The 27976-nt window shown below is 40.0% G+C and overlaps 1 protein-coding gene across 2 annotated transcripts in view; it reads left to right on the forward strand.

The window, feature by feature from the left end:
- Nucleotides 1–27976, forward strand: part of Evi5 (ecotropic viral integration site 5) — a 129280-nt gene that overhangs the window by 63159 nt on the left and 38145 nt on the right. For both annotated transcript variants that reach the window (XM_042681664.1, XM_042681671.1), the window contains 5 exons: nucleotides 7120–7254; nucleotides 11039–11179; nucleotides 12168–12326; nucleotides 22433–22579; nucleotides 25187–25282. In XM_042681664.1, the coding sequence (XP_042537598.1) occupies nucleotides 7120–7254; nucleotides 11039–11179; nucleotides 12168–12326; nucleotides 22433–22579; nucleotides 25187–25282 (678 nt within the window). The remainder of the gene's footprint in view (nucleotides 1–7119; nucleotides 7255–11038; nucleotides 11180–12167; nucleotides 12327–22432; nucleotides 22580–25186; nucleotides 25283–27976) is intronic.

Raw genomic sequence — 27976 nt, forward strand, 5'->3', positions numbered from 1 at the left:
CTTGTAGACCCTTGTTAATAAATTAGCAAAGTACTAGATGTAGTGAAGATTAAATTATAATACCTAAGTGCTTATCATATGCCTGGTGGGTAGCAGGCTCAATAGATGTTACAGTACTATCATCACTGTTGTTGTCATAAACATTGAAACATGAGGTATAAAATTTTCTTTCTGCACAGAATAAGAGTCTGAAACTGTAGTAGCTAGTTTCATGTAAATCATTATCCATAGCCTCATTTTTTTCTCATTGCCATTTTAATGTGATTTTTGACATTCATTGATTGTATGGCCTGGGACAAGTTATTTAACTTCTGTGTTACATTTAACCTCTTTGTTTGCCCTATGTGTAATAGCAGTAGTCATAATAATAGGCAGTTGTTGATTGTCCAGTGAGTTGATAATCTATAATGTCTGCCACACAGTGAAGGCTCAATACATGATAGCTGCTTTTGGATTAATGTTAATATTTCCTTAACATAGTTTCTACCGTTTTGCTCAGCCAATGATTAATATATTGCTAATAACAGAACCAAATCTGCAAGGAGCTAATATTGACAGGATAAATTTTGTAATAGACTAAAAATTGACAGAAGTATTACTTTCCTGACCAAACTTAGGTCTACATCTTGGTGCTGGTGGGTTACGCCTATAATCCTGGCTACTCAGGAAGCTGCATCCTGGAGGATCACAGTTTAAAGCCAGCCTGAGCAGAAAAGTTCATAAGACTCCTATCTCCAGTAAAAGGCTGGAGGCATGACTCAAGTGCTAGAGCACTAACCATGAGCAAGAAAGCCAAAGGAGTTCAGGTCCTGAACTACTACCTCAGTACTGCTAAAAAAGAAGTTCAGACTTACTAGGAATATTTATCCATTGAGTATTCGCTATAGCCAAGTGTAGAGGTGCATACCTGTAATTCCAGATATTTGGAAAGAAGCAGCAGGAAGATCAAGAGTCAATGCAAGCCTGGACAAAGTGAGATACTGACTTCCTAACAAGAAAGAACTAGGAATATAGCTCAAGTGGTAGAGTGCTTGGCTAGCAGGCCTGAGTCCCAAATGCATTTAAAGTACCACAAGGCTTAGTCCTAGTGAAACTTACTTTTGTTATCAATAAAAATAGGATGGTAGCTGGGCGCCAATGGCTCACACCTTTAATTCTAGCTACTAAGGAATCTGATATCTGAGGATCGCAGTTCAGAGCCAGCTTGGGCAGGAAAGTCCATGAGACTCTTATCTCCAATAAGCCATCGGAAAACTGAAAGTAGAACTGTGGCTCAAGTGGTAGAGTGCTAGCGTTGAGCTGAAGAGCTGAGGGACAGTGCCCAGGCCCAGAGTTCAAGCCCCATGACTGACCACAAAAAAAGAAAAAAAAAAAGATATGGATACAATTAGATAGGGTTGTTACTATATGGGAAAATTTTATAATGAAGCAAAATTAGCTTAATGGAGTTAGCCTCATTCTGAATATTAAAGAATATCAGCACTTACATATGTTTCATTAATATATTTATATTAATCAGCATGAAATCCCAACCTCCTCAACTTAAACACAATAGTCATAAATTCTTACGTAGTCTCAGATGGTGGATTTTTTTTTTTTTTTAGTCGGTCGTCGGATCTGAACTCTGGGCCTGGGCACTGCCCCTCAGCTCTTCAGCTCAAGACTAGCGCTCTACCACTTGAGCCACAGCACCCACTACCAGCTTTTTCTGTATATGTGGTGCTGAGGAATCGAACCCAGGGCCTCATGCATGCATGAGGAGCCACCTTCCCAGCCTTCAGATGGTGGAATTTTAAAAACACATTCTATTTATTACAATCTGGTTCAAGAGGTAACATAAAATATTAAATAATAATACAGTGTTACTATAGCAGGAAATATATGTGAGAATACTGCAGTAGTTCAAAGAGAAAGATGAAGACCATGAATAAAAATAATGAAGATAGAGAAGAGCAAATTTCCAAGATAACTAAAGAGAAATTGCTAGGGTTTTGGGATTGTGGTACAGGTTGGTAGAAGGGAGTTTCTTTCTTTCTTTCTCTCTCCCTTCCCTTCCCTTCCCTTCCCTTCCCTCCCCTCCCCTTCCCTCCCCTCCCCTCCCCTCCCCTCCCCTCCCTTTCCCTCCCCTCCCCTCCCCTCCCTTCCCTTCCCTTCCTCCCTTCCCTTCCCTTCCCTTCCTCCCTTCCCTTCCCTTCCCCTCCCTTCCTTCCTCCCTTCCCTTCCCTTCCCCTCCCTTCCTTCCTTCCTTCCTTCCTTCCTTCCTTTCTTTCTTGCTTCCTTCCTTCCTTCCTTCCTTCCTTCCTTCCTTCCTTCCTTCCTTCCATCCTTTCTTCCTTCCTTCCTTCTTTTCCTTCCTTCCTTCCTTCCTTCCTTCTTTCCTTCCTTCCTTCCTCCCTCCCTCCCTCTCTCCCTCCCAGTCCTGGGCCTTGAACTCAGGGCCTAGGCACTGTCCCTGAGCTTCTTTTGCTGAAGGCTAGCACTCCATCCCTTGAGCCACAGCACCACTTCCAGCTTTTATGTGGTTTATGAGGAATTGAACTCAGGGGTTCATGGATACTAGGCAAGCACTCTACCACTAAGTCACATTCCCAGCCCCATTTTTTCTTTCACTTTATCTTGAAGTGGTTGTACAAAGAGAATTCAGTTAAGTGTGTTTGGTTGTGAGTATGACCATCTTGATCAATGTCACCCAGAAGGGAAGTTTTGACTACATCTATTGTTAGGTAATGTTGCCCAAAGCAAGATAGGAAATAAGGAGGAAAAGATGTAATATTGCATTTTGACGTGCTAAATATGAGATAGATATGAGGCCAAGTAGATGAAATTGACTGGAGGAAGCTGTAACTATGCATCTAAGCTTAGTGGAAAGATCTGGCCTGAAAATAAGTACTGGAAAATTGCTACTCTCTGTCTCTTTTTTTTTTTTTTTTTTTTGTCAGTTGTGGGGCTTAAACAACTTTGGAGCTACAGCGCCACTTCCGGTTTTCTGGTGGTTTATTGGAGATAAGAGTTTCATGGACTTTCCTGCCGGTGCTGGCTTTGAACTGTGATCCTCAGATCTCAGCCTCCTGAGTAGCTAGGATTATAGGCATGAGCCACCAGGGCCCATCTGCCACTCACTTTCTTTTCCTTCCCTACTCTACACAACCCTTTCCTGCTCCTCTGAAATACCAAGCTTTCAGTGTATGCTCTCTGTCCTTCTCCCTCTCATCTTACTCCGTTCTCCTTTTACCTTCCTCTTTTGGCTATTTTATAAATTATTCCTTATTGATTTTATCTACAATCTATGTAGACAGTATCTGACAGATAAACATTATGTCATGCTGCCTATACCTGTGGACTATTTGTACATGAAATTATGTAGTCCATAAGACAGGGAAAATGGGAAGACTGAGAATACACAGTATTAACCCCTGGGGACTACTACTGATGGATAGCCACACACATAGCACAAATACTTTTATGAAGCATCAGAATTCTTTGAGGAGACAGCAAAAATAGGAGATACGCAGAAGAATAATGCTCCAAAATATAAGGAGAAAAGAATTAAGAAAGGAAAGTTGTGTTAACTGTTAGACTTGTCCAGTAAAAGCTGAATAAAAGAACTTGACTTTTTTTTTTTCTCTTGTGTGTGGGAAGGACATATGTGTGCTGTTCTTGGTGCTTGGATTCAGGACCTAGGCACTGTCCCTGAGTTTTGGGCTCAATGCTAGGGCTGGGCTGGGAAGGTGGCTTGCCTAGCATGCATGAAGCCCTGGGTTCAATTCCTTATTCCACATAAACAGAAAAAAAAGCTGGAAGTGGTGCTGTGGCTCAAGTGGTAGAGTGATAGACTTGAGTAAAAGAAGCTCAGGATTCTTATCTACAGTTAAGTAGCATAATACCTGAGAAGTGGTAAAGTACTAGCTCTGGACAAAAACAAAACAAAACAGCAAGAGAGTAAGGTGTAAGGTCCTGAGTCCAAGTACCAACACACATGCACACACACACACATATTCCCAACAGTCCTTTAGTTTATTTTTTTTTAATATGGTTGAAATAATTTGTATGAGATCAAGGATTCCATTCTGTAGTGGTCCATTTGAGTGTGATGTTTTCTTTTCTTTTTTGTTTTTTGTTTGGGTCCGGTCGTGGGGCCTGAACTCTGGGCCTGGGCGCTGTCTCAACTCTTCAGCTCAAGGCTAGCACTCTACCACTTGAGCCACAGCGCCACTTCTGGCTTTTTTCTTTTTTGCTTATGTGGTGCTGAGGAATTGAACCCAGGGCCTCATGCATGCAAGGCAAGCGCTCTACCACTGAGCCACCTTCCCAACCCATAGTGTGATGTTTTCTTAGGGATCATTCTAATAGAGGATGTTGGCAAACAGTACCTGGACTAAAGTAATCAATTCTGGCAATGCCCATCAAGTAGCTATGATCTCATTAAACAAATTATTGTACCTCTAGTTTGGATAAGGTGAGTATTTGTCAAAGTGATATATCTGTTTCAGGTGCACTTCCTATATTGAAGTATTAATAAAGTCACTACAAGAAACATGTAGTTCATTGAATTAAACAGTCTCCATTTGAATATCTTTTGAGATAACTAGGGTAGGAGCATACTAAATGTTTTATTTAATAATTTTAATTGTTAAATTTGACATCCAATTTGCCCCCCTACCCCCCTTGGTGATAGTAGGAGCTGAACTAGGGTCTGTACACTTGCTTAGTAAGCACTGTACCTCTTTCTTCTTTTCTTTTCCTTTCTTTTCTTTTCTTGTCGGTTGTGGGGCTTGAACTCTGGGCCTGGGTGCTGTCCCTGAGCTCTTCAGCTCAAGGCAAGCACTCTACCACTTGAGCCACAGGGCCACTTCCAGTTTTCTGAGTGGATTACTGGAGATGAGTTTCACAGACTTTCCTGCCAGGGCTGGCTTTGAACCGTGATCCTCAGATCTCAGCCTCCTGAGTAGCTAGGATTACAGGTGTGAGCCACCAGCGCCCAGCTTCCCACCCCGTTTTTGAACTGGTTATTTTTGAGTTAATGTCTTGGTTTATGCCTGGATCAGTCCTCTTGGACTGCAGTCCTCCTTGTGAGTCTTCATGTTGTTGGGAATGAATGGTGCATGCCACTACACTCAGCCTTTGGTTGAGCTGGAGTCTCACAATTTCTTTTTGTCTGGGTTGGCCTTGAACTGCAGTCCCTTTTCTTTACCTCTGGTTCCTTGGATTTCAGGCTTGAGCCACCAGGTCTGACTTGTTCCTAATGTATTCAAGGAAAAACAAAGCCACTCTTTAGTTGGTTTGGTTTTTTGTTGTTGTTGTTTGCGTTATTGGAGTTTGAATTAAGAGCCTTGAAGTTACTAGGCAGTCTTTCTACAATTTGAGACATTCTTCCAGCCTTTTTTTTTTTTTTTTTGCTTTAGTTAATTTTTAATAAGGTCTTTTTTTTTGGTTTTTTAATCTGACCTATGATCCACTTCTGTATTCTTCACAGGTAGCTGCCCTGACAGGCAGGTACCATCATGCCTAGTTATTGGTTAAGATGGAGGGGTCTCACAAAGTTTTTGCGCATATCAGCCTCAACCATGATCCCTGGTCTGCTTCCCAAACAGCTAGGATTACAGTCCTAAACCACTCTTTATGGCCTGTTTGCTTTTTGAGACGATGTTTCATTATGTAGCCCAGGCTTGGAATTCACAATCTTCTTACCTGTGAGTGCTTGAATTATAGGTGAAGGCCACCTCCCTGGGCTTTTCTTTTCTTTTCTTTTTTTTTACTTTGCATTAAATGTTTTGTATGAACTGGATTAAAGATTTGAATGGTTGCATTGTTACTTATAGTGTAAAAGGGAAATGGAAGGCTCTGTGACTAACTTTTCTGTGTAGCACCTGCTTTATCTCTGCTTCTAGTAATTATTTTAATATTTTTATTTCAAAGAAATATATATTTCTAAGACAAATACAATTTTTTTAGTTTGGGTTTTAAGATAGTTCCCCTTATATTTGTGCCCTATTTTGATTTCTAATACATTAAAATTTCCAGTAAATGTATACTTCTGTAGGCTTTATCAGCGCTGTCTAGGTAATGTGAGCTATATATAGTTACAAAATTTATAGTACCTGTTAAAACAGTTAAAAATTGCTAGGTGTTAGTGGCTTATGCCTGTAATCCTAGCTAGTCAGGAGTCTGAGATCTGAGGATCGTGGTTTGAAGCCAGCTTGGGCAGAAAATTCACCGTGAGTAGCACCGTGGTTCAAGTGGTAGAGTGCTAGCCTTGAGCACAAATTGGCTCAGGAACAGCACCCACACCCCACAATCAACAAAAATAAAAAGGTAAAAATATTTGTATCCCTATATGGTTAAAGTATGTTAACATGAAATCAACATAAAAGTCACTGAGTTTTTTTTTTTTTTGGGTCCGGTCATGGGGCCTGAACTCTGGGCCTGGGCGCTGTCCCTCAGCTCTTCAGCTCAAGGCTAGTGCTCTACCACTTGAGCTACAGCGCCACTTCCGGCTTTTTTCTTTTTGCTTATATGGTGCTGAGGAATCGAACCCAGGGTCTCGAGCATGCAAGGCAAGCGCTCTACCACTGAGCCACGTTCCCAGACCTCACTGAGTTATTTTATCATTTTAAATTTGTTTTGGTGGCAGAGCTGGGGATACCTGGGCCTTGAGTATGTTAAGGAGGTGTTCTCCCACTGAACCACATCCCCAGCACTTATTTCATATTAAATCTTTGGCATCTAGTTTGTTTTTTATACTTGTCCCAATTTTGATTGGTCACATTTTATGTGCTCAGTGAGCACATGCTGGCTAATGGCTGTCTATTGTACAGGATCTATAGAGTCAGACAGATTCTTAGTATCTAGATGAACAGACCAAAGGAGAGTTATATGAACTGGATTTGATTATTACAATATCTAGTTACCACCCAGAAGCATCTTTAAAGCCATCAGAACTGGGTTGTTTTATTTATTGGTTGGGAAGTTAGTTGGGTAGATGGCAACTCTTGGGTAGATGGCACTTTTACAGTTTCGTTGAACTCAGTATGTGGATTATATAATTGAATTAATTTTACTGAATGTACATGTTCATGTGCTTCACTGAAATTTCAATATTTAACCTTCTATAACCTTTAGCACAAATGCAGTTCCAACTACAATGAAGATTTCGTGCTACAGCTAGAGAAGGAATTGGTCCAGGCCCGACTGAGTGAAGCTGAGTCTCAGTGCGCACTAAAGGAGATGCAGGATAAGGTCCTGGATATAGAGAAGGTAAGAAATTGCATAAATGCAGTTTCCTTCTAAATTGGAGGGGGAGCTGCAGAATATATTTACGAAGTATTTATTAAGCAATTAAATTGGATTTGGTGACTTACATATTAAAAGACCTTATATATTAGTTATTAATAGAGAAAATAAAATACTTTTAAGATTGCCAATTATTGTTGTTGCTTCTATATAAATTCAAACCCCAAGATTAAGGATAAAAATGGAAATTTGAAGTCAGGCACATGGCTCAAGTCTGTAATCTTAGCTACTTGAAAGGCAGAGACTGGGAGATCATAGTTGGAGGCCATCCTGGGCAAAGAAAAGTTCCTTCTCAACCAAGGTCTGAGCACAGTGATGTGTACCTGTCATCCTACCACCTCTGAGAGGAACAAGTAGGAGGATCACAGTTCTGGTGGACTCAAGCTTAATTAAAGTCCCTATCTCTAAAAATAATCAATATGAGCCAGGTGCTGGTGGTCACACCTGTCATCCTAGTTACTCCAGGAGGCTGCAATCTGAGGATCGCGTTTTGAAGCCAGTCTATGCAGGGTAGGCCAGTTAAGTACTGAAAAAAGTTGAGCAAAAAAGGCTCCTCAGGCCCTAAGGCCCTACATTCAAGTCCCAGGAACAACACACACACATACACACAAATGTTGAATGTCTCACATGATAGAGCACTTCTTTGGCAAGTGAGAGGCCTCAAGTTCAAACCCTAGTATTGCTTCGCCACCACAAAAAAAACAAAAATAAAAAACAAGGAAGGAAGGAAAGAAAGAAATTTGATCCCTTTTGTAAGAGGAAGAGAATAAGGATAATTTTTATAGGGAGAAACTTAGGAGATGGAAATTAGCAGTCTTCAAATATCATAGCATCTTTATGTGAAAGAGAAAGTAGGATTGCATGCGTAGACATTCCAGACATTCACCTCAGCATGATTGTTACTACTATCCAAGTCAGAAAAGGTCACTTTAGGATATATAGGAAATGCCTCTACAACTGAGTTGTACTTACTTTTGGAAGCAAACTTATTATGTTTCAAGGATATTAAGGCTTTCTAGATAAGTAGTAAAATATAAAACTTTAAGATTAAACAGATTTAATCACCTGTATTTTAGATCACAAACAGAATCTTTTCTTATCTATAAAATCATTGCTGCTCTATGCTATATGATGAGTTTGTTCTTTTTTTTTTTCCTCGGTCATGGGGCTTGAACTCTGGGCCTGGGCACTGTCCCTGAGCTCTTCAGCCCAAGTCGAGCACTCTACCACTTGAGCCACAGCGCCATTTCCAGTTTTCTGATGGTTAACTGGAGATAAGAGTCTCAGGTACTTTCCTTCCCAGGCTGGCTTCAAACTGCGATCCTCAAAGCTTAGCTTTCTGAGTAGCTGGGATGGCAGGCATGAGCCACCAGTGCCCAGCTTAGTTTGTTCCTTTTTATACCAAGTTAGTACTTAGCTACTGAATCAAGAGGCCCCCTAGATAAGACAGCCTAAGTTTAGTATTTCTTAATGAAATAGAACAGGTGGTGGAATCGTTTCGCTAGAGTTCTACTTGTTATTTGCATATTAATCTGAAAAGTTGACTGATTTGTTATGGGAAAGCAAACAAGAATGTTGAAATACCTGTCAGAATATTTTGTCTCTAATCTAGGAGTACTCTAGTCTCCATGCCTTAGCTAAGAATCTTACAGTTAGAAAGATTTTGGATATTTGAAACAAAGAAGTGTACTTGGATCCAGTTCAAAAGTATGTTTCTTGCCTGAAGGAGGGGAAACATGGCATGCACCTGTAGTCCCAATTACTTGGGAGGGTGCTTAGAAGAGATCAACTTAGCCCATGAGTTTAGGACCAACTTGGGCAACATTTCCAGACCCTTGCTCAAAAAACAAAGCAAAACAAAAAAACAACCCAGCAATTTCTTTTTTTAAAAAAATTAATTCACATTAGTAATACATTGTTGTATTTCAATATGTTAAATGTGTTCCCACCTCACCTCCAAAAAATTGTTAATATTCATATTTTATAGTAAAAAGGAGATTAGGAAGTTGCATTATGGTTATTTTATTTTATTTTGTCAGTCATGGGTCTTGAACTCTGTCCCTGAGCTCTTCAGCTCAAGGCTGGTGCTCTATTACTTGAACCACAGTGCTGGCTTTGAACCGCAATCCTCATATCTCAGCCTCCTGAGTAGCTAGGATTACAAGTGTAAACCACCAGCATCCAGCAGGTTAATTTTTTTATTCAGCATCCTCTTTTGTTTCTGCTTCAATATTATTTTAAGGGATATGCAATATCCACTTAGCAATATTATTTCAATGGATATGCAATAATTTTCTGCTTTTCAGTTGAGAAAATATTTCAGGTCTGTTATAAGGTGTGTAATTTGTGAGAATAACTTTATTCCATAATTGGAATCTTCAAGATGGCATGCTGAGAAAAATACAATGAAAACAGATTTTTGAATTGCTCTTAAAAGCTATAAAGTTGTAAGTGATGTAATGTTAATGCTTTATTTGTAGTGCTAAATGAAATATTGGAAAACATTTGATTTATACACACATACACACATACACACACATACTTGTTGGTGGTGGTGGTCATGGGGCTTGAACTCTGGGCCTTTGCTTTTCAGCCCAAGGCTTGTGCTCTACCACTTGAACCACAGCGCCATTTCCGGTTTTCTGGTGGGTTATTGGAGATAAGTGTCTCAAGGACTTTCCTGCCTGGGCTGGCTTTGAAGCACAATCCTCAGATCTCAGCCTTCTGAGTAGCTAGGATTAGCCACTGGTGCCCAGATTCATTTATATTTTAACAGTGTACTTCCTAGGTCCTCCAAATGAAATACAGTTGCTCTTACACATTGCTGGTCTGAATGTAAAGCAGTTGCAGTTGCTTTGAGAAAAATTGGCAGTTTAAGTTAATATAAAATAATTACCACCTGAGTAAGCAATTTTACTTTAATTATATAGGAAGAAGATTGGAAATAGAAGATCTACACAAGGGGCTGGGAAGGTGGCTCAGTGGTAGAGCACTTGCCTTGCATGCATGAGGCCCTGGGTTCGATTCCTTAGCACCACATAAGCAAAAAGAAAAAAGCTGGAAGTGGCTCTGTGGCTCAAGTGATAGAGCACTAGCCTTGAGCTGAATAGCTGAGGGACAGTGCCCAGGCCCAGAGTTCAGGCCCCACGACCGGACCCACCTCCCCACCCCCCCCCCCCCAAAAAAAAAAGATCTACACAAGAAGTTTTGAACAAGTGTTATTAGCAGCATTGTTTATAACAGCCAAGAGTGCAAAACACCCCAGATTTCCTTTAACTGATGATGACGAATAGATAGATATAATGTATAGCAATACGGTAGAATATTGTTTGGCATTAAAAAGGAATGAACCCTAAAAGCATTATGAAATAAGCTAGTCACAAAGCCATATATTCCATGATAGTGTTTATATGAAATTTCCAGAATAGGTGAATCTATAGACCTGGAATGTAGATTAATTGTTGACAGAGAATAGGAGAATAGAGATTGAAAAATGACTGCTAGTCATCACAGGGGTTGTTTTTTGAGTGTTAAAAGTGTTCAGAAATTAGATTGTGGTTAAACAACCCAGTGAGTACTCTATAAATCACCAAAATACACTAACCAGATGAATTTTATAGGTTGTGAATTATATTGCAACAAATCAGTATAAAATTAAGTACAGATATATGATATGAAATGTGCTATGTGATCTATTTCTTAAATGTACTTTATTTCTTAAAAATCTCAAATCTTTTTCTCACTTTAGAGGAACAACTCCTTTCCAGATGAGAATAACATTGCAAGACTTCAGGAGGAACTCATTGCTGTGAAACTTAGAGAAGCAGAAGCCATTATGGGTTTGAAGGAACTCAGACAGCAGGTCAAGGATTTGGAAGAACACTGGCAGGTATATCAACATACGCGCTTTTTTTCAAAAAGAGCAAAATCCAAATATCTAGTTTGTGCAACTTTGAAATAGCTGATGACCAAGAGTAAGAGGCAAGTTTAAAGTATACAAAATGTTGCTTTTAGTGTTAAAATTAGGAGCTTTTATGGTAAGCACAGTGGCTCTTGCTTGTCATTCAACATACTTGGGAAACAGATCAGGAGAATATTGCTTCAAGGCCAGTCCAAGCAAAAAGGTAGCAGTGCCTCATCTCAATCAAAATGTGAACTCATACCTGAGAAATAACTGAAGCAAAAAAAAAAGTTGATTTGTGTATCAGCTGGAAGAATGACTGCTTCAAAAGTGTGTGACTCTGAGTTCAAACCTCAATACTGTCAACAAGAAAAAAGAGAAGAGGAGAGAGAGGGAGGGAAGGAGGGAAGAGACAGGTTGTTTAAACATGAGCTTTAGTCTCATAAAATATACAGTCTGAAAATACATGATTTATCCTCTTACTTTCCCATATGGAAATAAGATGCTTCATATTTTTTTCATTAAAAGGAAAATATGTCAAGCACCAGTAGCTGATGCCTATAATTCTAGCTACTCTGGAGGCTGAGATCTGAGGATCATGGTTCAAAGCCAGCCCAGGCAGAAAAGTCCATGAGACTCTTATCTCCAATTAACCACCAGAAAACCAGAAGTGGTGCTGTGGCTCAAGTGATAAAGCATTCTCTTTGAGCTGAAGAGTTCAGGGACAGTGCCCAGGCCCAGAGTTCAAGCCCCATGACCGAAAAAAAAAAAAGTTAAACTTAATACGACTCATATTTTACTTTGAAAAGGATTCCTATCATGATTTGTTTATTTTTGCTCTATTAGATTTTTCAAGAAAGTACATAAAATTAATTATGTATAATATGTACCAGCCTTTTGATAGTCATGTTCATCAAGTTATTGCTTACTTTGATACTAGGAATATTTGTTGCAATATAATTTTTTTCTGCTTTAGCGCCACTTAGCTCGTACTACTGGGAGGTGGAAAGATCCACCTAAGAAACATGCTGTGCATGAGTTACAAGATGAACTGATGACCATTCGACTTAGAGAAGCTGAAACACAGGCGGAAATAAGAGAAATAAAACAGAGGATGATGGAAATGGAGACACAGGTATGATGAAAGACAGACCTGTTGGGTTGGAAAGTATCACTGGATTGCGTGTAGTATACTACAATTGTATCATAAAGAGGCAAAGTGAAGATATGAAGCTGTCTGAACTACAGTTTTGTAGCCAAAAATAACAGGTCTGAAACTTTCTTCCAAAAAATTTAATCTTTGACCCACTCAACAGAGTTTAAGCAAGTTAGATACCATTTGACTTTATTAGGTAAAACTCAAAGGATTGCCATCTTGCACAGCTTGTTAAGGGAACATTCTGTAGAGTAAAAATTCTCAGCCTCAGTGTGTTAACAATCTGGGCTGGAGAATTCTTAGTTTAGTAGAGCTGGCCCAGGCACTGATGGCGATTAGCAACATGCTTCCTAGTCTCTGTTCCCTACATGTCCTCTCTCCCCACAGGTTGTGATGACCAAAACTGTCTCTACATATGTCCAAATCCCACCCCCCTAGGAGGGGGAGTGAATGATATTGTCCCATGCTCTGTAATAGATGATCTGAGTAGTCATAAAATTGTTCTTCTTCTCAAGTCCTCCTTTTCTCTAATAAATCCTATCATAAATGAATTTGACCTAAGATCTGCAAAGACTTTGTTATAAAACCCATGTGCATGGGGCTGGGAAGGTGGCTCAGTGGTAGAGTGTTTGCCTTGCATACATGAAGCCCTGGGTTCCATTCCACATGAGCAGAAAAAGCCGGAAGTGGCGCTGTGGCTTAAGTGGTAGAGCACTAGCCTTGGGCTGAAATGCTGAGGGACAGCGCCCAGGCCCAGAGATCAGGCCCCATGACCAAAAAAAGTGCATTGTAAGGGCACATTTGGTTTATATGTGGTCCATTTGTATGGACCATTGTCCATAAATTATTCCTGGAAATCTATAGAATCCTTGTAGATAGCAAAATCTTCAGATGCCCAGTTTCTTGTATAATGTTTGTATATAACCTATGTGTATTCTCCAATATACTTTAAGTTGTGCTTTGATATAATGCCTAAAGACCGGCACTGCTGGCTCACACTGTAATCCTAACTACTCAGGAGGCTGTGATCTGAGGATCAAGTTTCAAAGCCAGTTCGGGCAGAAAAATTTGTGAGACTCTTATCTCCAATTAACCTCAGAAAACCACAAGTGAACCTGTGGCTTAAAAGTGGTAGAGCACTAGCATTGAGTGGAAAAGTTCAAGGACAGCACCCAGGCCATGAATTCCAGCCCCATGACTGACCCAAAAAAAAAAAAAAAAGATACAATGTCTAAAGCAGTGCAAATGCTAGTATTTGTATTGTTTAGGGAACAGTGACAAAGTTTGTGCATGTTTAACACACTTGAGACAGGACTTGGTTACCTTTTATCCAGACAGCCTCAAACTAATAATCCTATTGCCTTTGCCTTCCAAGTAGCTGGGCTAGGCTTCAGGCATGCATCATACCTAGCTCAGATGCAAGAGTTTTTTCTTGTTGTTATTTTATTTTTTGGTGCTGGTACTGGGGCTTAAATTTAGGACCTCACCCTTTCCTTTGGCTTTTTCACTCAAAGCTGTCACTCTACAACTCCTAGCTTTTTGTTGGTACATTAGAGATAAGAGTCTCATGGACTTTTCTGCCCAGGCTAGCTTCAAACTTTCTATGCTCAGCTCTCAACCTCCTGAATAGTCAGGATTACAGCTGTGAGCTACTAGCACCTGGCAAGCTGCCAGGTTTAAAAAAAATGTTTTTGACCGTTAGTTGGTTGTATCCAGAGGTGTGGAATCCATAGATATGGGGAACCAACTATACTCTGAGAGCGTTATCAAAGTATTCATTCAGTCAGTAGGGGGCATTGTTAACTCATGTTCTGTATTCCAGAGTGAAAAATAATCACCCTATCTCAATCATGGTCATGCAAATATGTAATCCCTTTAGAGGAATGCATAAATATACCCATACATTGTATTTTGCATTCCTTTAAGTAATTTTATTATGTGTTTGGTTCAATTAAAACCACTGAGGAAAAAAAAAAACCACTGAGGAAATACTGTGAGATTATGAAGAGGAAAAATTTAGGTTTATGAGAATTTGGAGTTGGGTGTACTAGGGTTTGAACTCAGATTTACCTTGGCTAAGTCAATTCTCTATGTGAGCTACATCTCCAGCCATTTTTTACTTCACTTATTTTTTAGCTAGGGTCTCATATTTATGTCTGGGCTAGCCTGGACCTCAATCATCCTGTTCATGCTTCCCTGAAGTAGTTGGAATGACAGGTATGAACCACTTGTTCAGCTTTCATTGGTTGATATGAATTGTCAGTGAATTTGTTGTTGTTGTTGCAGCCTGGCTTTGAACTGTGATTCTGTTGATCCTCAATTCCTAAGTAGCTAGGATCATAGGCTTCAGCCATAATACCCAACTAGAGTTTTCTTTTATGATCAGAATTCATGTTGGTATAGATAATAAAATTTAAACTCCAGTTTTTTGTCAGTGGCTGAGGATTTATCTCAGAGTAGGTGGAGATGAGTGAATCAAACAAGCATGGTTTTGAGAGCATGTGAAATAGAAAACACTGTCTCAGCCATTAAAGACTTAAAAGAAATCAGGAGTGCACAGACTCTATTTAATATGATTAAGAATTAGATAGAAATTACTGTAGAAAATAGGAGGTGATATTTGGGTAAAAATATTCAAAGGAATTATATTTCAAGCTATGCCAGACTAGTTAGTAAGTGTGATTTGGAATAGATTTAATTATAAGTCATAAATGCCAGCACTTAGACTGGTAAGGTTCATGTAGTTTTCTCAATGAAAAGTGAGAAATACCAAAAAATAAACAGTGAGGTATAATGGGCTTGGCATATAGTCATCTAAAGAGTATTATATCAAATGCCCATATTGCCACTGTCCAGATGTTTGTCCATGTTGATACCTGTAATTCCAGTTTGATTTTAAGAACTTTCTGAAAATTTTGCTTAGTGACTATACTTTACAGAACCACTGACCTCTTTGCTGTATACAAAGGTTTGGTATTGCAAGTGATCCTTGTATATCTCTTAAGTGCCATTTACCATGCTATCATTGTTATTGGCAGCTGGAACTTTTGGACCTCTTCCTTTCTCAAAGTAATGTTTTTTTAATGCAAAAGCAATATATATATATAGGATTGTGAAACAAACCAGTTATATTGAGGTATAGTTATCAAAAATACTAAAAACACATTTGATATAGAACATATACAGAGTGATATAACACATTTGTATTGCTGAGTTCAGTTTTTGTTTTAGATTTTGGGGCTATAATAGCCCTTTTTAATTTTAAACTTACCTATGTGGTTACATCTCTGATAACATACTTTAAAAAATTGAATCTGCAGGGGGAGAGGGGAGGCTGGGAAGGAATGTGAAGGGGAAACAAAGGAGGAGGCTACAATGCTTGATAAGAAATGTACTCATTACCTGCCCATATAATTGTAACCCTCTGTTCAGTATGTTCACAATAAAAAAAAAAAAGAGGCCTGGGAAGTTGGCTCAGTGGTAGAGCGCTTGCCTTGCATGCATGAGGCCCTGGGTTCGATTCCTCAGCACCACATAAGCAGATAAAAAAAAAGCCAGAAGTGGCGCTGTGGCTCAAGTGGTAGAGTGCTAGCCTTTAGCTGAAGAGCTGAGGGACAGTGCCCAGGCCCAGAGTTCAGGCCCCACAACCGGACCCAAGGAAAAAAAAAAAGAAAAAAAATTGAATCTGCCTGGGTGCTGGTGGCTCATACCTGTTATTCTAGCTACTTAGAAGGCTGAGATCTGGGGATCATGGTTCAAAGCCAGGCCAAGCAGGAAAGTCTGTGAGATCTTTATCTCCAGATAACAAGCAGAAAATGGAAGTGGAGCTGTGGCTCAAAGTGGTAAAGCACTTGTCTTGCAAAAAAGAGCTTAGAGACAGCAGCCAAGCCCTGAGTTAAGCCCCACGATCAGCAAAAAAAAATTTGAATTTGACAAATTGTTAACTCTAAATTTACCAAAAACCACTGAACTCTCTGTGTATTTACAGTAAGTGAATTTTATATGCAAGCTATATCTCAAGAAAGCTATAAAAATTTATTCTGTTTGGTGCTTAGTTCATGTTTTGTGGTTCTGTTTGGATTAATATCTCTCATCTTTATGTTTTCTGTTCTATCTGTTCTTTGTTTTCATTTCCTTTCTATATTCTGTTGGATTTATTGAGCATTTATTATGCTTTCACTTTTATCTTCATGGATTGCTTTCAAGAAATTTGTGAGTGGTCACTCTGTTTTACAATGTATGTTATTAATCAGATTTAACCTACCAAAGATAAATCATACACACTAAATTGCACATTTCAGCCAGGCATAGTGATGCACAACTATAATCCCAGCAACTCAGGAGGGGAATGAGGTAAGAGGTTCATAATTTCAAGGTCAATCTGGCAATTTAGTGAGACCCTGTCTCAAAATAAAACCAAAACCAAAACTGGGAATGGTGGGTACATTTATTATCCCAGCTACTCAGAAGGCAGAGATAGGTATATTCCAGCTGGACAAAAGTTGTCCACACCCTATTTAAAAAACAAGCCAGATATGGTAATATATAGTCCTAGCTATGTAGGAAGCAGAGGTAGGAGGATCTCTATCCTAGACCATCCTCAGCTCTGAAACCCTATCTCAAAAAAGAAACCAAAGACATAAGGGACAAGCTCGAGTTCTAGGCTAATACTCCCCGCAACTGGTACATTTTTTTTTTTAATGCCTCCAAATTACTGGACATTGTTTTTTATCTTGCGGAGTAAGTGCTCATTTGGATTTGTCTACCTGTTTCTCAGTTTCTTGCTTTCTAATCTTTCATTACAAGTTTAGGTTTTAAACCTGAATTGCGTTGAACTCATTATCCTCAGAATCTTCCCTTTCCTTCTGTTTGACTTTCCCAGGTAGGTAGGGTTATAGGTATGTATATCCATACTTAGCTCTCTCTCACTTTGTTAAGTTCACTTTTACTTTCATTTGATACGTTAAACTGATTAGATTATTATAGGATGACTTTTTTTTTTTGGTTGGTCATGGGGCCTGAACTCTAGACCTGGGCGCTGTCCCTCAGCTCTTCAGCTCAAGGCTAGTGCTCTACCACTTGAGCCACAGCTCCACTTGCAGCTTTTTCTGCTTATGTGGTGCTGAGGAATCGAACCCAGGTCCTCATTCATGCAAGGCAAGCAATCTACCACTGAGCCACCTTCCCAGCCCCAGGATGACTTTTTTTTAGCCATGACATTTTCTGTTGAGATGTCTACTGGGGATTGCACTATCTTTCCTTCATGATACTGTTTTTCCTTGATTTCCCTCTTTATTCCAAGTTTTACCTTTACCTGTCTAAGGAGTGGTTGTGCTTACTGAACTGTGGACTCATCTTTTTTAGGGGGTTAAGTATGGTACTTGAGTTTGAACTCAAGACTTTGTACTTGCTAGACAAGTGCTCTATCACTTGAGCCACACCTTAGCTTCCCTGTCATTCTTTTTCATTGTGAAAAGTTCTTAAATATTATTTATCAGTCTGTGATTCTTTTTTCTTTAAAAAATTTTTTGCCTGTTATCCTGTTAGGTATTCTTTGGACTTCTTTCTGTCTGTTGACCTATTCTGGGATACTGATTTTTTCTAATGTAACTAATTTCCTATTTAACTCTTTTTGCTGAGTAGCCTTTTTTCCTTCTGGTACTGGGTTTTGAGTTCAGGGCCTCCAGCTCTTGCTTGAATATTTTGCTCATAGCTGGCAATCTATCAATTGAACCAATTTCTACTTTTTGCTGGTTAATTAGTGATAAAAGTCTCTTGTATATGTCTACCTGATTTGAACTGAGATTCTTAGACCTTAGCTATTTGAGTAGTTAAGTATAAGCCACTGGCACTTGGCTCATTGAATTTTTAGTATCAGTGAATATATTAATTTATAGAAATTTATTTGCTCATTTAAAAAGGTTTGCTGAATTTCACAGAGCATGGTAATTAATGCATGTGTGAGATTCCACAATTTGAGAGGATGAGGAAGAAGGTTCATGTTTTGAGTTTGAGACCAACCTGGACTATATAGTGAGTTCTAGGTGAGTCTGGGCTATATAATGAAATCCTGTCTCAAAAAAACTTTTTTTTTTTTTGTCAGTCCAGGGGTTTGAACTCGGGGCCTGGACACTGAGCTTCTTTTGCTCAAGGCTAGCACTCTACCACTTGAACCACAGTGCTACTTCCTGTTTTTTCTGTTTATATGGTACTGAATGAAGAATTGAACCAGGATTTCATGTATGCTAGGCAGATACTCTACAATTAAACCATATTCCCAGCCCTTGTTTTTGTTTTTGTTTCAGACAGCTTTTACTGTACAGTTCTATCTGACTCTAATCTTCAGTCTCCTAAAATGCTGGGATTACAGGCATGTATCACCATACTCAGCTCTGAAGCATGCTCAGATCCAGCCTCCTGAGTAGCCACTGGTGCCCAGCTAACTTTTGGGTTGTATGTGTATGTGTTTTTTGTTTTGTTTTGTTTTGTTGGTTGTAGGTCTTGAACTTTGGGCCTGGGCTCTGTCCCTGAGCTCTTCAGCTCAAGGCTACCACTTGAGCCACAGCCCCACTTGCGGTTTTCTGGTGGTTAATTGGAGGTAAGAGTCTCACAGATTACTTTCCTGCCCAGGCTGGCTTTGAACTGCGATCCTCAGATCTCAGCCTCCAGAGTAGCTAGGATTACAGGCCTGAGCCATTGGTACCTGGCTTATGTGTATATTTTGTAATCTTAAATTATATACTTGTGTTCAGAGGTGTGAAGGAGTATTTTTCTTTTTTGATTGTCTTATTTTTATTTAGTATAATTATTAAGAAGTTGTACAAAGGGGTTATAATCCCATAAGTCAGGTCATAAGTACAATACTTCTTGGTCAGTGTCATCCTTTCCTTCAGTGTTCCTCATTTTTCTTCTCCTCTTCCTACCCTCAAGATACTTAATTCATTTTTTACACAGTGTACATTGAATATAATGGCTGCATTTACTCACCCTTCCTTTCTTAAGGAGAGGTTTTATATTTCAGAATGAAAATTTCCTAGACTGAATTGGTTGAGTAAAAGTGAGGAAGAATAAAGTAACAGAGAATGATCTGAGAAAGAAGTTATTTCTTCTGAGAGTTAGAAAAATAAATAAAAGTAAAGATGAAGAAACTTGAGCTATGCACAGTGGTCCAAGCCTGTAGTAGCTCATTGCGAGGCAGAGATTGAGAAAACCCAGTTTGATTCCAGTCCCAGGCATAAGAGTTTGCAAGATGCCACCTTATCCAGTAGCTGGGAGCAATAGTGATCCTGTTATCCCCAGGGAAGCTTTATCCTAATGAAACAATCAGCTAAATATTACCCAGATAAACATTAAACGGATGCTTATGGCAGAAATATTTTGGCTGGGAAGGTGGCTCAGTGGTAGAGCGCTTGCCTTGCATGCATGAGGTCCTGGGTTTGATTCCTCAGCACCACATAAGCGAAAAGGAAAAAAAAAAAAAAAGCTGGAAGTGGCACTGTGGCTCAAGTGGTAGAGCGCTAGCCTTGAGCTGAAGAGCTGAGGGACAACATTCAGGCCCAGAGTTCAGGCCCCATGACTGGACCCAAAAAAAAAAAATTGGAGATAAAAAGTTTATTAAAGCTGGGTGTGGTGGCTCAGATCTGTATTCCTAGCTGCTTGGGAGGCAGAAATCAGGGGGATTGTGCTTTGAGGCCAGCTTGGGCATAAAAATTTGTGAGACTCCATCTCAACCACTAGCTAGTAAAGTGGCAAGTGTTATCCCAGCTATAGGAGAAAGGTAATGACTGTGTGCAGTGGTGCACATCTCTCATCCCCAGGGACACAGGGAACCACAGATTAGGAGCATTACAGCCCAGATCTCCAGCATAAAATGAAACCATGCCTCAAAAATAGCCAGCACAAGCTGGGTGCTGGTGGTTCATGCCTGTGATCCTAGCTACTCAAGAGGCTGAGATCTGAGGATTGCAATTCAAAGCCAGCCTGGGTAGGAAAAGTCTAAGAGATTCTTATAGCTAGTTAACCACCAGAAAGCCAGAAGTGAAGCTGTGGCTCAAGAGTTCTAGCTTTGAGCACAAAAGCTCACCGTGCACATGCATGTGTGTGCGTGCGCACGCACGCACGCACACACACACACACACACACACACACACACACACACACACACACACACACACACACACACACACAGTGCAGCAAGGCTCCAGTGGCTCATACCTATAATCCTAGCTACTCAGGAGGTTGAGATCTGAGGATATAAGTTTGAAACCAGCCTAGGCAAGAAAGAATCTTTCTCTACAATGTACTACTTGAGCAGGCTCAAGTGGTAGAGAGCTAGACTTGAGCAAAAAAGTTTAGGGATATTGTCCAGGCCCTAAGTTCAAGCCCCAGAAGCCAGCACTAAAACAAAACAATGCAAAAAGTAGCTTAGAAACTAGGCTCAGGGGCTGGGAAGGTGGCTCAGTGGTAGACTTCTTGCCTTGCATGCATGAGGCCCTGGGTTCAATTCTTCAGCACCACATAAGCAGCAAAAGCCGGAAGTGGCGTTGTGGCTCAAGTGGTAGAGCGCTAGCCTTGAGCTGAAGAGCTGAGGGACAGTGCCCAGGCCCAGAGTTCAGGCACCACAACTGAAAGGAGGAGGAGGAGGACGATGAGAAGGAAGAGGGGAAGGGTGTGGGGAAGGGGAGGAAGAGGGAGGAGGAGGAGGAGGGGGGAAGGAGAAGGAGGAAGAGGAAGAAAAAAAAGAAAAAAAACAACTTGGCTCAAATGGCAAAATGCCTGCTTAACAAGCACTAAGCACTGACTTCAGTCTTTAGTACTTCCCCTCCCTTTCCAAAAATGAAGGAACTTGGAAATAATATAAAATTTTGGATTTAAGTCTATGGAATTATCTAAACCCCCTCCCCCCCTTAAAACTGAGGATAGAGCTGTTTTAGTACAGGAGATAGAATAGGTTTGAGTAATAACCGAGCATTTATTGTGTGTTTGTAAAATCTCAGGCATTGTGTAAGCCTTTATTTATATGATTTTCTCATATAGTATTCACAGTGCAACCTTAGAAGACAAGTGATAGTATCTGGATTTTTTTTTCCAGTGTGCTGAAATTTTATGGGATTAAGTAACTTGTTTAACTACTAAATGAGGAACTACATTTTTACCTGTCTTTGATTATGAAAGTCTCCTGTTGTTTTTTTCAGTACTAGAATAATTTAAGGTTGAGAATTCAAACTGGCTCAAGCCTGAATGGCTATTTTTTTTGTCGGTCATGGGGCTTGAACTCTGGGTTTGGGCACTGTCCTTGAGCTCTTCAGCTCAAGGCTAATGCTCTACCACTTGAGCCCCAGTGCCACTTCCAGTTTTCTAGTGGTTTATTGGAGATAAGAGTCTCACAGTCATTCCTGCCCAGGCTGGCTTTGAACCTGGATCCTCAGATCTCAGCCTCCTGAGTAGCTAGGATTACAGACGTGAGCCACCGGCGCCCCCAGTCCAGTGAGCAATGATGCTCTGTATCTTTTGATAAGTTCTGCCTTCTTTTGAGATTTGAGAAGTTAAATATGTACTACTCTGCCTACTTTGCATTCAGTTTCGGAAGTGTCTTTAAGTTTTGTGTAAAAATCCTTACAGTTTGAAATTTTTTTAAATAAGTGATCTATTGCATTCTAATGAGAGTTTCTAATATGGACCACTTATATTCTTTTGGGGCGCTAGACTTTTAAAGCAGTTTTCTTTTTTTTTTTTTTTTCCTTGGGTCCGGTCGTGGGGCCTGAACTCTGGGCCTGGTCACTGTCCCTCAGCTCTTCAGCTCAAGGCTAGCACTCTATCATTTGAGCCAAAACCCCACTTCCGGCTTTTTTCTTTTTTTTGCTTATGTGGTGCTGAGGAATCGAACCCAGGGCCTCATGCATGCAAGGCAAGCGCTCTACCACTGAGCCACCTTCCCAGCCCTTAAAGCAGTTTCTATCTTATTCTTCTGTGTTTGTTGAGTAAAAATGACCTGTAACTGAAAACATTTTTATAATGTTGAGCTGTAAAATGGATAGGTATGAAAATTGGAAGGCTTTTTACTTATTTATATCTCTGATTATTAGAACCAGATCAACAGTAATCATCTACGAAGAGCAGAACAAGAGGTCACCAATCTACAGGAGAAGTTGCACTATCTTTCTGCCCAGAACAAAGGACTGCTTACTCAGTTAAGTGAAGCAAAGCGCAAACAGGCAGAGATTGAATGCAAGGTAAACATATCAATAATGTAAGAATGCCTTTTGTAGATCTTTAGTATCATGAGTAGATTTTTCTTTTTCTCTTTCTCTTTTTTTCTCTTTCTCTCTTTTTCTTTTATTTCTTTTTTTGGTTTTGTTTTTTTTTGGGTCCAGTCATGGGGCCTGAACTCTGGGCCTGGGTGTTGTCCCTCAGCTCTTCAGCTCAAGGCTAGCGCTCTACCACTTGAGCCACAGCACCACTTCCGGCTTTTTTTTTCTTTTTGCTTATGTGGTGCTGAGGAATCGAACCCAGGGCCTCAGGCATGCAAGGCAAGCGCTCTACCACTGAGCCACCTTCCCAGCCCTTTCTTTTATTTCTTTCGTGTGTGTGTGTGTGTGTGTGTGTGTGTGTGTGTGTGTGTGTGTGTGTGTGTGTGTGTGTGTGTGTGTGTGTGTGTGTGTGTGTGTGTGTGTGTGTGTGTGTGTGTGTGTGTGTGTGTGTCATGGGGCTTGACAGGGCCTGGGCAATGTCCTTGAGCTCTTTTGCTCAGGCTAGTACTCTATCACTTTGAGCCATAGCACCACTTCTGGTTTTCTGGTAATTGGAGATAAGAGTCTCATGGACTTTCCTGCCTGGCTTTGAACCATGATCCTCAGAGCTCAGAGTAGCTAGGATTATAAGCATGAGCCACTCACATCTGGCTAACAAACCTGTTTTCAAACCGACTTGATGGGTTTGTTTTTGCCATGCATGGGATTGAACCCAGAGCCTCATGTGTTGTACCCATAGCCCAGTGTTGTACCGACCAGCTGTGCTCTGGCTTTCTGAACTTGGTTTTGTGGTTTGTGGTTGCTTTTGGGCCATGTTAATTCTCTTGCTACGAGGGTGAATTTTAGGCAAGAAACCTCATTTTCCACCACAGTAGTGACATTTACTAGTTTCCCTTTACAATATTTGTTTGCCTAATATCCATTCAAAGCTGAAGATTCTAATGACACAACATAAAAAAACATAATTTGGAGAGATTGGGCCTCCTCTGCTTTGATTAGTATCTTATGTATTAGTGGAAAGTCAATATTGGTTTATATCTTTTGGATAAAGAGGTGAGCAAAAGAAATACTTATGTACTAATAGGTCAGAAAAAAATGTTATGTTTTCCATTACTATTTTAATCAGTTTAGGGTGTATGTGTGTGAAGCCTTTGATTTAAAAAGCATCAAAGTATTTGAAATCAAGTACTTTCTTCTTAAAGTAAGCTTATAATCGAATATACTGGGAGCATTAGAATGGATTACTAAAGACAATTTAGACATTTTAAAATGACCAAGATAGACATCCACTAGTAGAAGGTAGGGAGGGTACACTTGTAATATTTCAGCCTTAATATTCTCTGAGAAATAAGCCTTCAATGGCACATGTAAAGCTGTAATTCCATCAAGTTTCTCTAGTGTCATTAAAAACCAGTAGTGAAGCTTGAGTGGTTTATCAGTGTCACTGAAATCCAGAGATGAAATTACATCCTCATAAATATGCATGCTGTTATAATTTACACTGACAGAAATCTGTAGATAGAACTGAAATTTGTAGTAATGCAAGCACAGTCTATGTGTAGTCTGTTTTGAAGGCTATGACTTTACTAATTAAAAATAAACTATGTGATATGAGCTTATATTAACTTGATTTTTCTTGCTGATTGAGGTGAGGGTTTTTGTTTTTGTGTTTGTTTTTAGTCTGGTGCTGTACCACTTAAGCCATGTTTTCAGCCACATTTTGTTGGGTATTTTGGAGATTAAGTCTAACAGACTTCTCTGCCTGAGCTGGCTTTGAACAACAATCCTCCAGATCTTAGCCTGGTTAGTAGTTAGGATTACAGGTGGGCCTTTGCTACTTAGCTTGAGATTTTATAATGCTAACTAGTATTTACTATCTTATCTGTAATAGAGACTTAATTTAATCTGTTTCCCATAATTGATACAAACTTTTCTTGAGCCATTTTGATAAAAGTCTTATTGGATTTAATATTGTTGCTCAACTTAACACATGTTTGCAAAGTAAAATATTCTTTGGACATAAATATTTGTGTGACTTACTGGTGAAAATAATTATTTTCACTGAATTTATCTAAGGGATGGGTATAGACTCAGAATATTAGAGGATTTTAAGACCTGAGACAATATTTTAACTTCTAATTGCTCATTAATGATAGAGTCTTCCTCATTTAAGGTAGAAGTTAGTTCATTCTTTTGTAACACCTTTTGTAAATCTGAATAATCAATATCATTGGATTGTCATTCTAGCACCCAGGACTTTATGATTATATGTACATATTTAACCTTGTTGTATTGGGACAATTCAGTAACAATGTAACTTTCAAAGAAGCCATTCTTCCAATATGATTTATTTTCATTTAGTTTTATATGATTATATAATTTGTTGATAAGTAATTGTTAAAATTCATATAGCTGCTTATAATTTGTTTCCTATCCTACTAGGTATGGATATTTATACTTTACTGTTTGATTATGTGTGCAGTCTTAGAATTGTTGAGTAATAATGTAAGATTCATGCAGTATACTTCTTTTCTGATATCTGGAAAGTCTCAATTCCAAGACACCTGGTGTGTTACTTTGTTTGCCTAGAACAAAGAAGAGGTGATGGCTGTGCGACTCCGGGAAGCAGATAGCATGGCGGCTGTGGCTGAACTACAGCAGCACATTGCAGAGCTTGAGATCCAGGTACCAGTGAAGAGAATAAAATAGATGCAAATGCAATGTATCAGTTCTCTGTGCACCTGCATAATTACTTATTTATATCTTCATGCTCACAATGGCAATTCTATTTTCAGTACTTACTCATTTTCAAGATCATTTTTTAAATCACGGTAAAATATAACCATGCATTATTTGTGACTGGCTTATTTATTTCACTTAGAGTAGTGTCTTTAAAGGTCGCTGATTCTGTAGTTGTGTTAAAGTTATTTTCCTTCTTAAGACTTAATAACATTATTGTGTATATATATATATATATGTATATATTGTATATATTATTGTGTGTATATATATATATATTTTGTTGGGTATTTTGGAGATTCAGTATAACAGACTTATAGCATACACACACACACACACACACACACACACACACACATATGTATAGCACTTTGATCATCTATCAACATTACTTCCAAGTTTGGGCTACTGTTAATGATGTTACTATGAATGTGAATGTGTAAGTATCTGTTAAAGTCCTTTCATTTCTTTTTTTTTGTTTTTTTTGGGTCCGGTCGTGGGGCCTGAACTCTGGGCCGGGGTGCTATCCCTCAGCTCTTCAGCTCAAGGCTAGCGCTCTACCACTTGAGCCACAGCGCCACTTCTGGCTTTTTTCTTTTTGCTTATGTGTTGCTGAGGAATCGAACCCAGGGCCTCAGGCATGCAAGACAAGCACTCTACCACTGAGCCACCTTCCCAGCCCCATTTATTTCTTTTGAGTGTATATAGAACCTGGATCATGCTGTAATTCTGTTTAGTTTTCTGTGGAATTGCCATACTATTTCTCATAGAACCTGCATTTTGCATTCCTATAAGCAGTTCATAAGGGTTCTGTTTTCTCCACATCATTAATTATCCTGGACACCCTTGCTTATTTTCTGAGGCTTAAAAAAAAATAATCTGTGCCTGGCACCGGTGGCTCAGGCCTGTAATCCTAGCTACTCAGGAGGCTGAGATCTGAGGATTGCTGATCAAAGCCAGACGGGGCAGGAAAGACCGTGAGACTCTTATCTCCAAAACCACTAGAAACCGGAAGTGGCGCTGTGGCTCAAGCAGTAGAGCACTCACCTTGAGCTGAAGAGCTGAGGGATAGTGCCCAAGCCCAGAGTTCAAGCCCCACGACTGACCAAAAAAATAAAAAAATCTGTGCCAACTGCCAGTGGTTCATGCATTTAATGCTAGCTGCCCAGGAGGCTGAGATCTAAGGATTATGGTTCAAAGCCTGTCTAGGCAGGAAAGTCTATGTATGAGACTCTATCTCCAGTTATGCGCCAAAAAAAACAGAAGTGAAGCTATGCTAGCCTTGAACATTGAGTTCAAACACTGAGTTCAAACAGAAGTGAAGTATAGCTAGCCTTAAACACTTGAGTTCAAACACTAGGACTGCACTAGGACTGGCGCGCGCACGCCCTCCCCCCCCCACGAATACAATTTGTTTGACCAGTGTATTTGAAGTGATATCTCAACTGTGATTTTGGTTTACATTTTCTTTTTTTTGGGTCCGGTTGTGGGCCTGAACTCTGAGCCTGGACGCTGTCCCTCAGCTCTTCAGCTCAAGGCTAGCTCTCTACCACTTGAGCCACAGTGCCACTTCCGGCTTTTTTTTCTTTTTGCTTATGTGGTGCTGAGGAATTGAACCCAGGGCCTCATGCATGCAAGGCAAGCGCTCTACCACTGAGCTACCTTCCCAGCCCCTGGTTTACATTTTCTTAATGATTAGTAAAGTTCAGCTTTGTGTGTGTGTGTGCTATTCTTGAGGCTTGAACTTAGGGCCTAGGTGGCTGATCTTTTATAAAATATACAAGCTTGTCTTTTGTCTACTACCAAATCACATCAGAACTCCTTAGCATGAAATCCTCTTTATCTCATTGTTATCAAGACCTATATTTTTAACTTCCTTTCTTTTTTTGCTTTTTTCTTATTGGTCATGGGGCTTGAACTCAGGGCCTAGGTACTGGCCCTGAGCTTTTTCACTTAAGGCTAATGCTCTACCACTCTTGAGCCACAGTACCACTTCCAGTTTTCTGGTGGTTAATTGGAGATAAGAGTCTCACAGACTTCCTGCCCAGGCTGGCTTTGAACAGACCCAGGCTCCTGAGTAGCTAGGATTACAGGAGTGAGCTGCTGGTTCTTGGCTGGCTAGCTCCTTCTTTCCATCCCCTTCCTTCCCTCCCCTCCCTCTCTTCCCTCCCTTCCCTCCATTCTCTCTGTTCTCTCCCTCCCCTCCCTCCTCTCCCTTCTTTCCCTCCATTCCCTCCTTTTCTTCCTCCCTCCCTTCCTGCCTTCTCTGTCAGTTGTGGGGCGTGAACTCTGGGCCTGGGACCTCTGCCATTTGAGCCATACTGCCACTTCCGGTTTTCTAGTGGTATATTGGAGATAAGTCTCGTGGATTTCCCCCGCAGTTGGCTTTTTCTTTTTCCTTTCTTTTTTGGTTGGTTTTGGGGCTTGAACTCGGCCTGGGTGCTATCCCTCAGCTCTTTGGCTCAAGGCGAGCGCTTTACCACTTGAGCCACAGCGCCACTCCAGTTTTCTAATGATTTATTGGAGATAGGAGTCTCACGGTCTTTCCTGCCCCGTCTGGCTTTGATCAGCAATCCTCAGATCTCAGCCTCCTGAGTAGCTAGGATTACAGGTGTGAGCCATTGGTGCCCAGCCTAATTT

Source organism: Dipodomys spectabilis, unplaced genomic scaffold (assembly GCF_019054845.1).
Source record: "Dipodomys spectabilis isolate Male_0828 unplaced genomic scaffold, ASM1905484v1 ptg000002l, whole genome shotgun sequence".
Lineage (NCBI taxonomy): Eukaryota > Metazoa > Chordata > Mammalia > Rodentia > Heteromyidae > Dipodomys > Dipodomys spectabilis.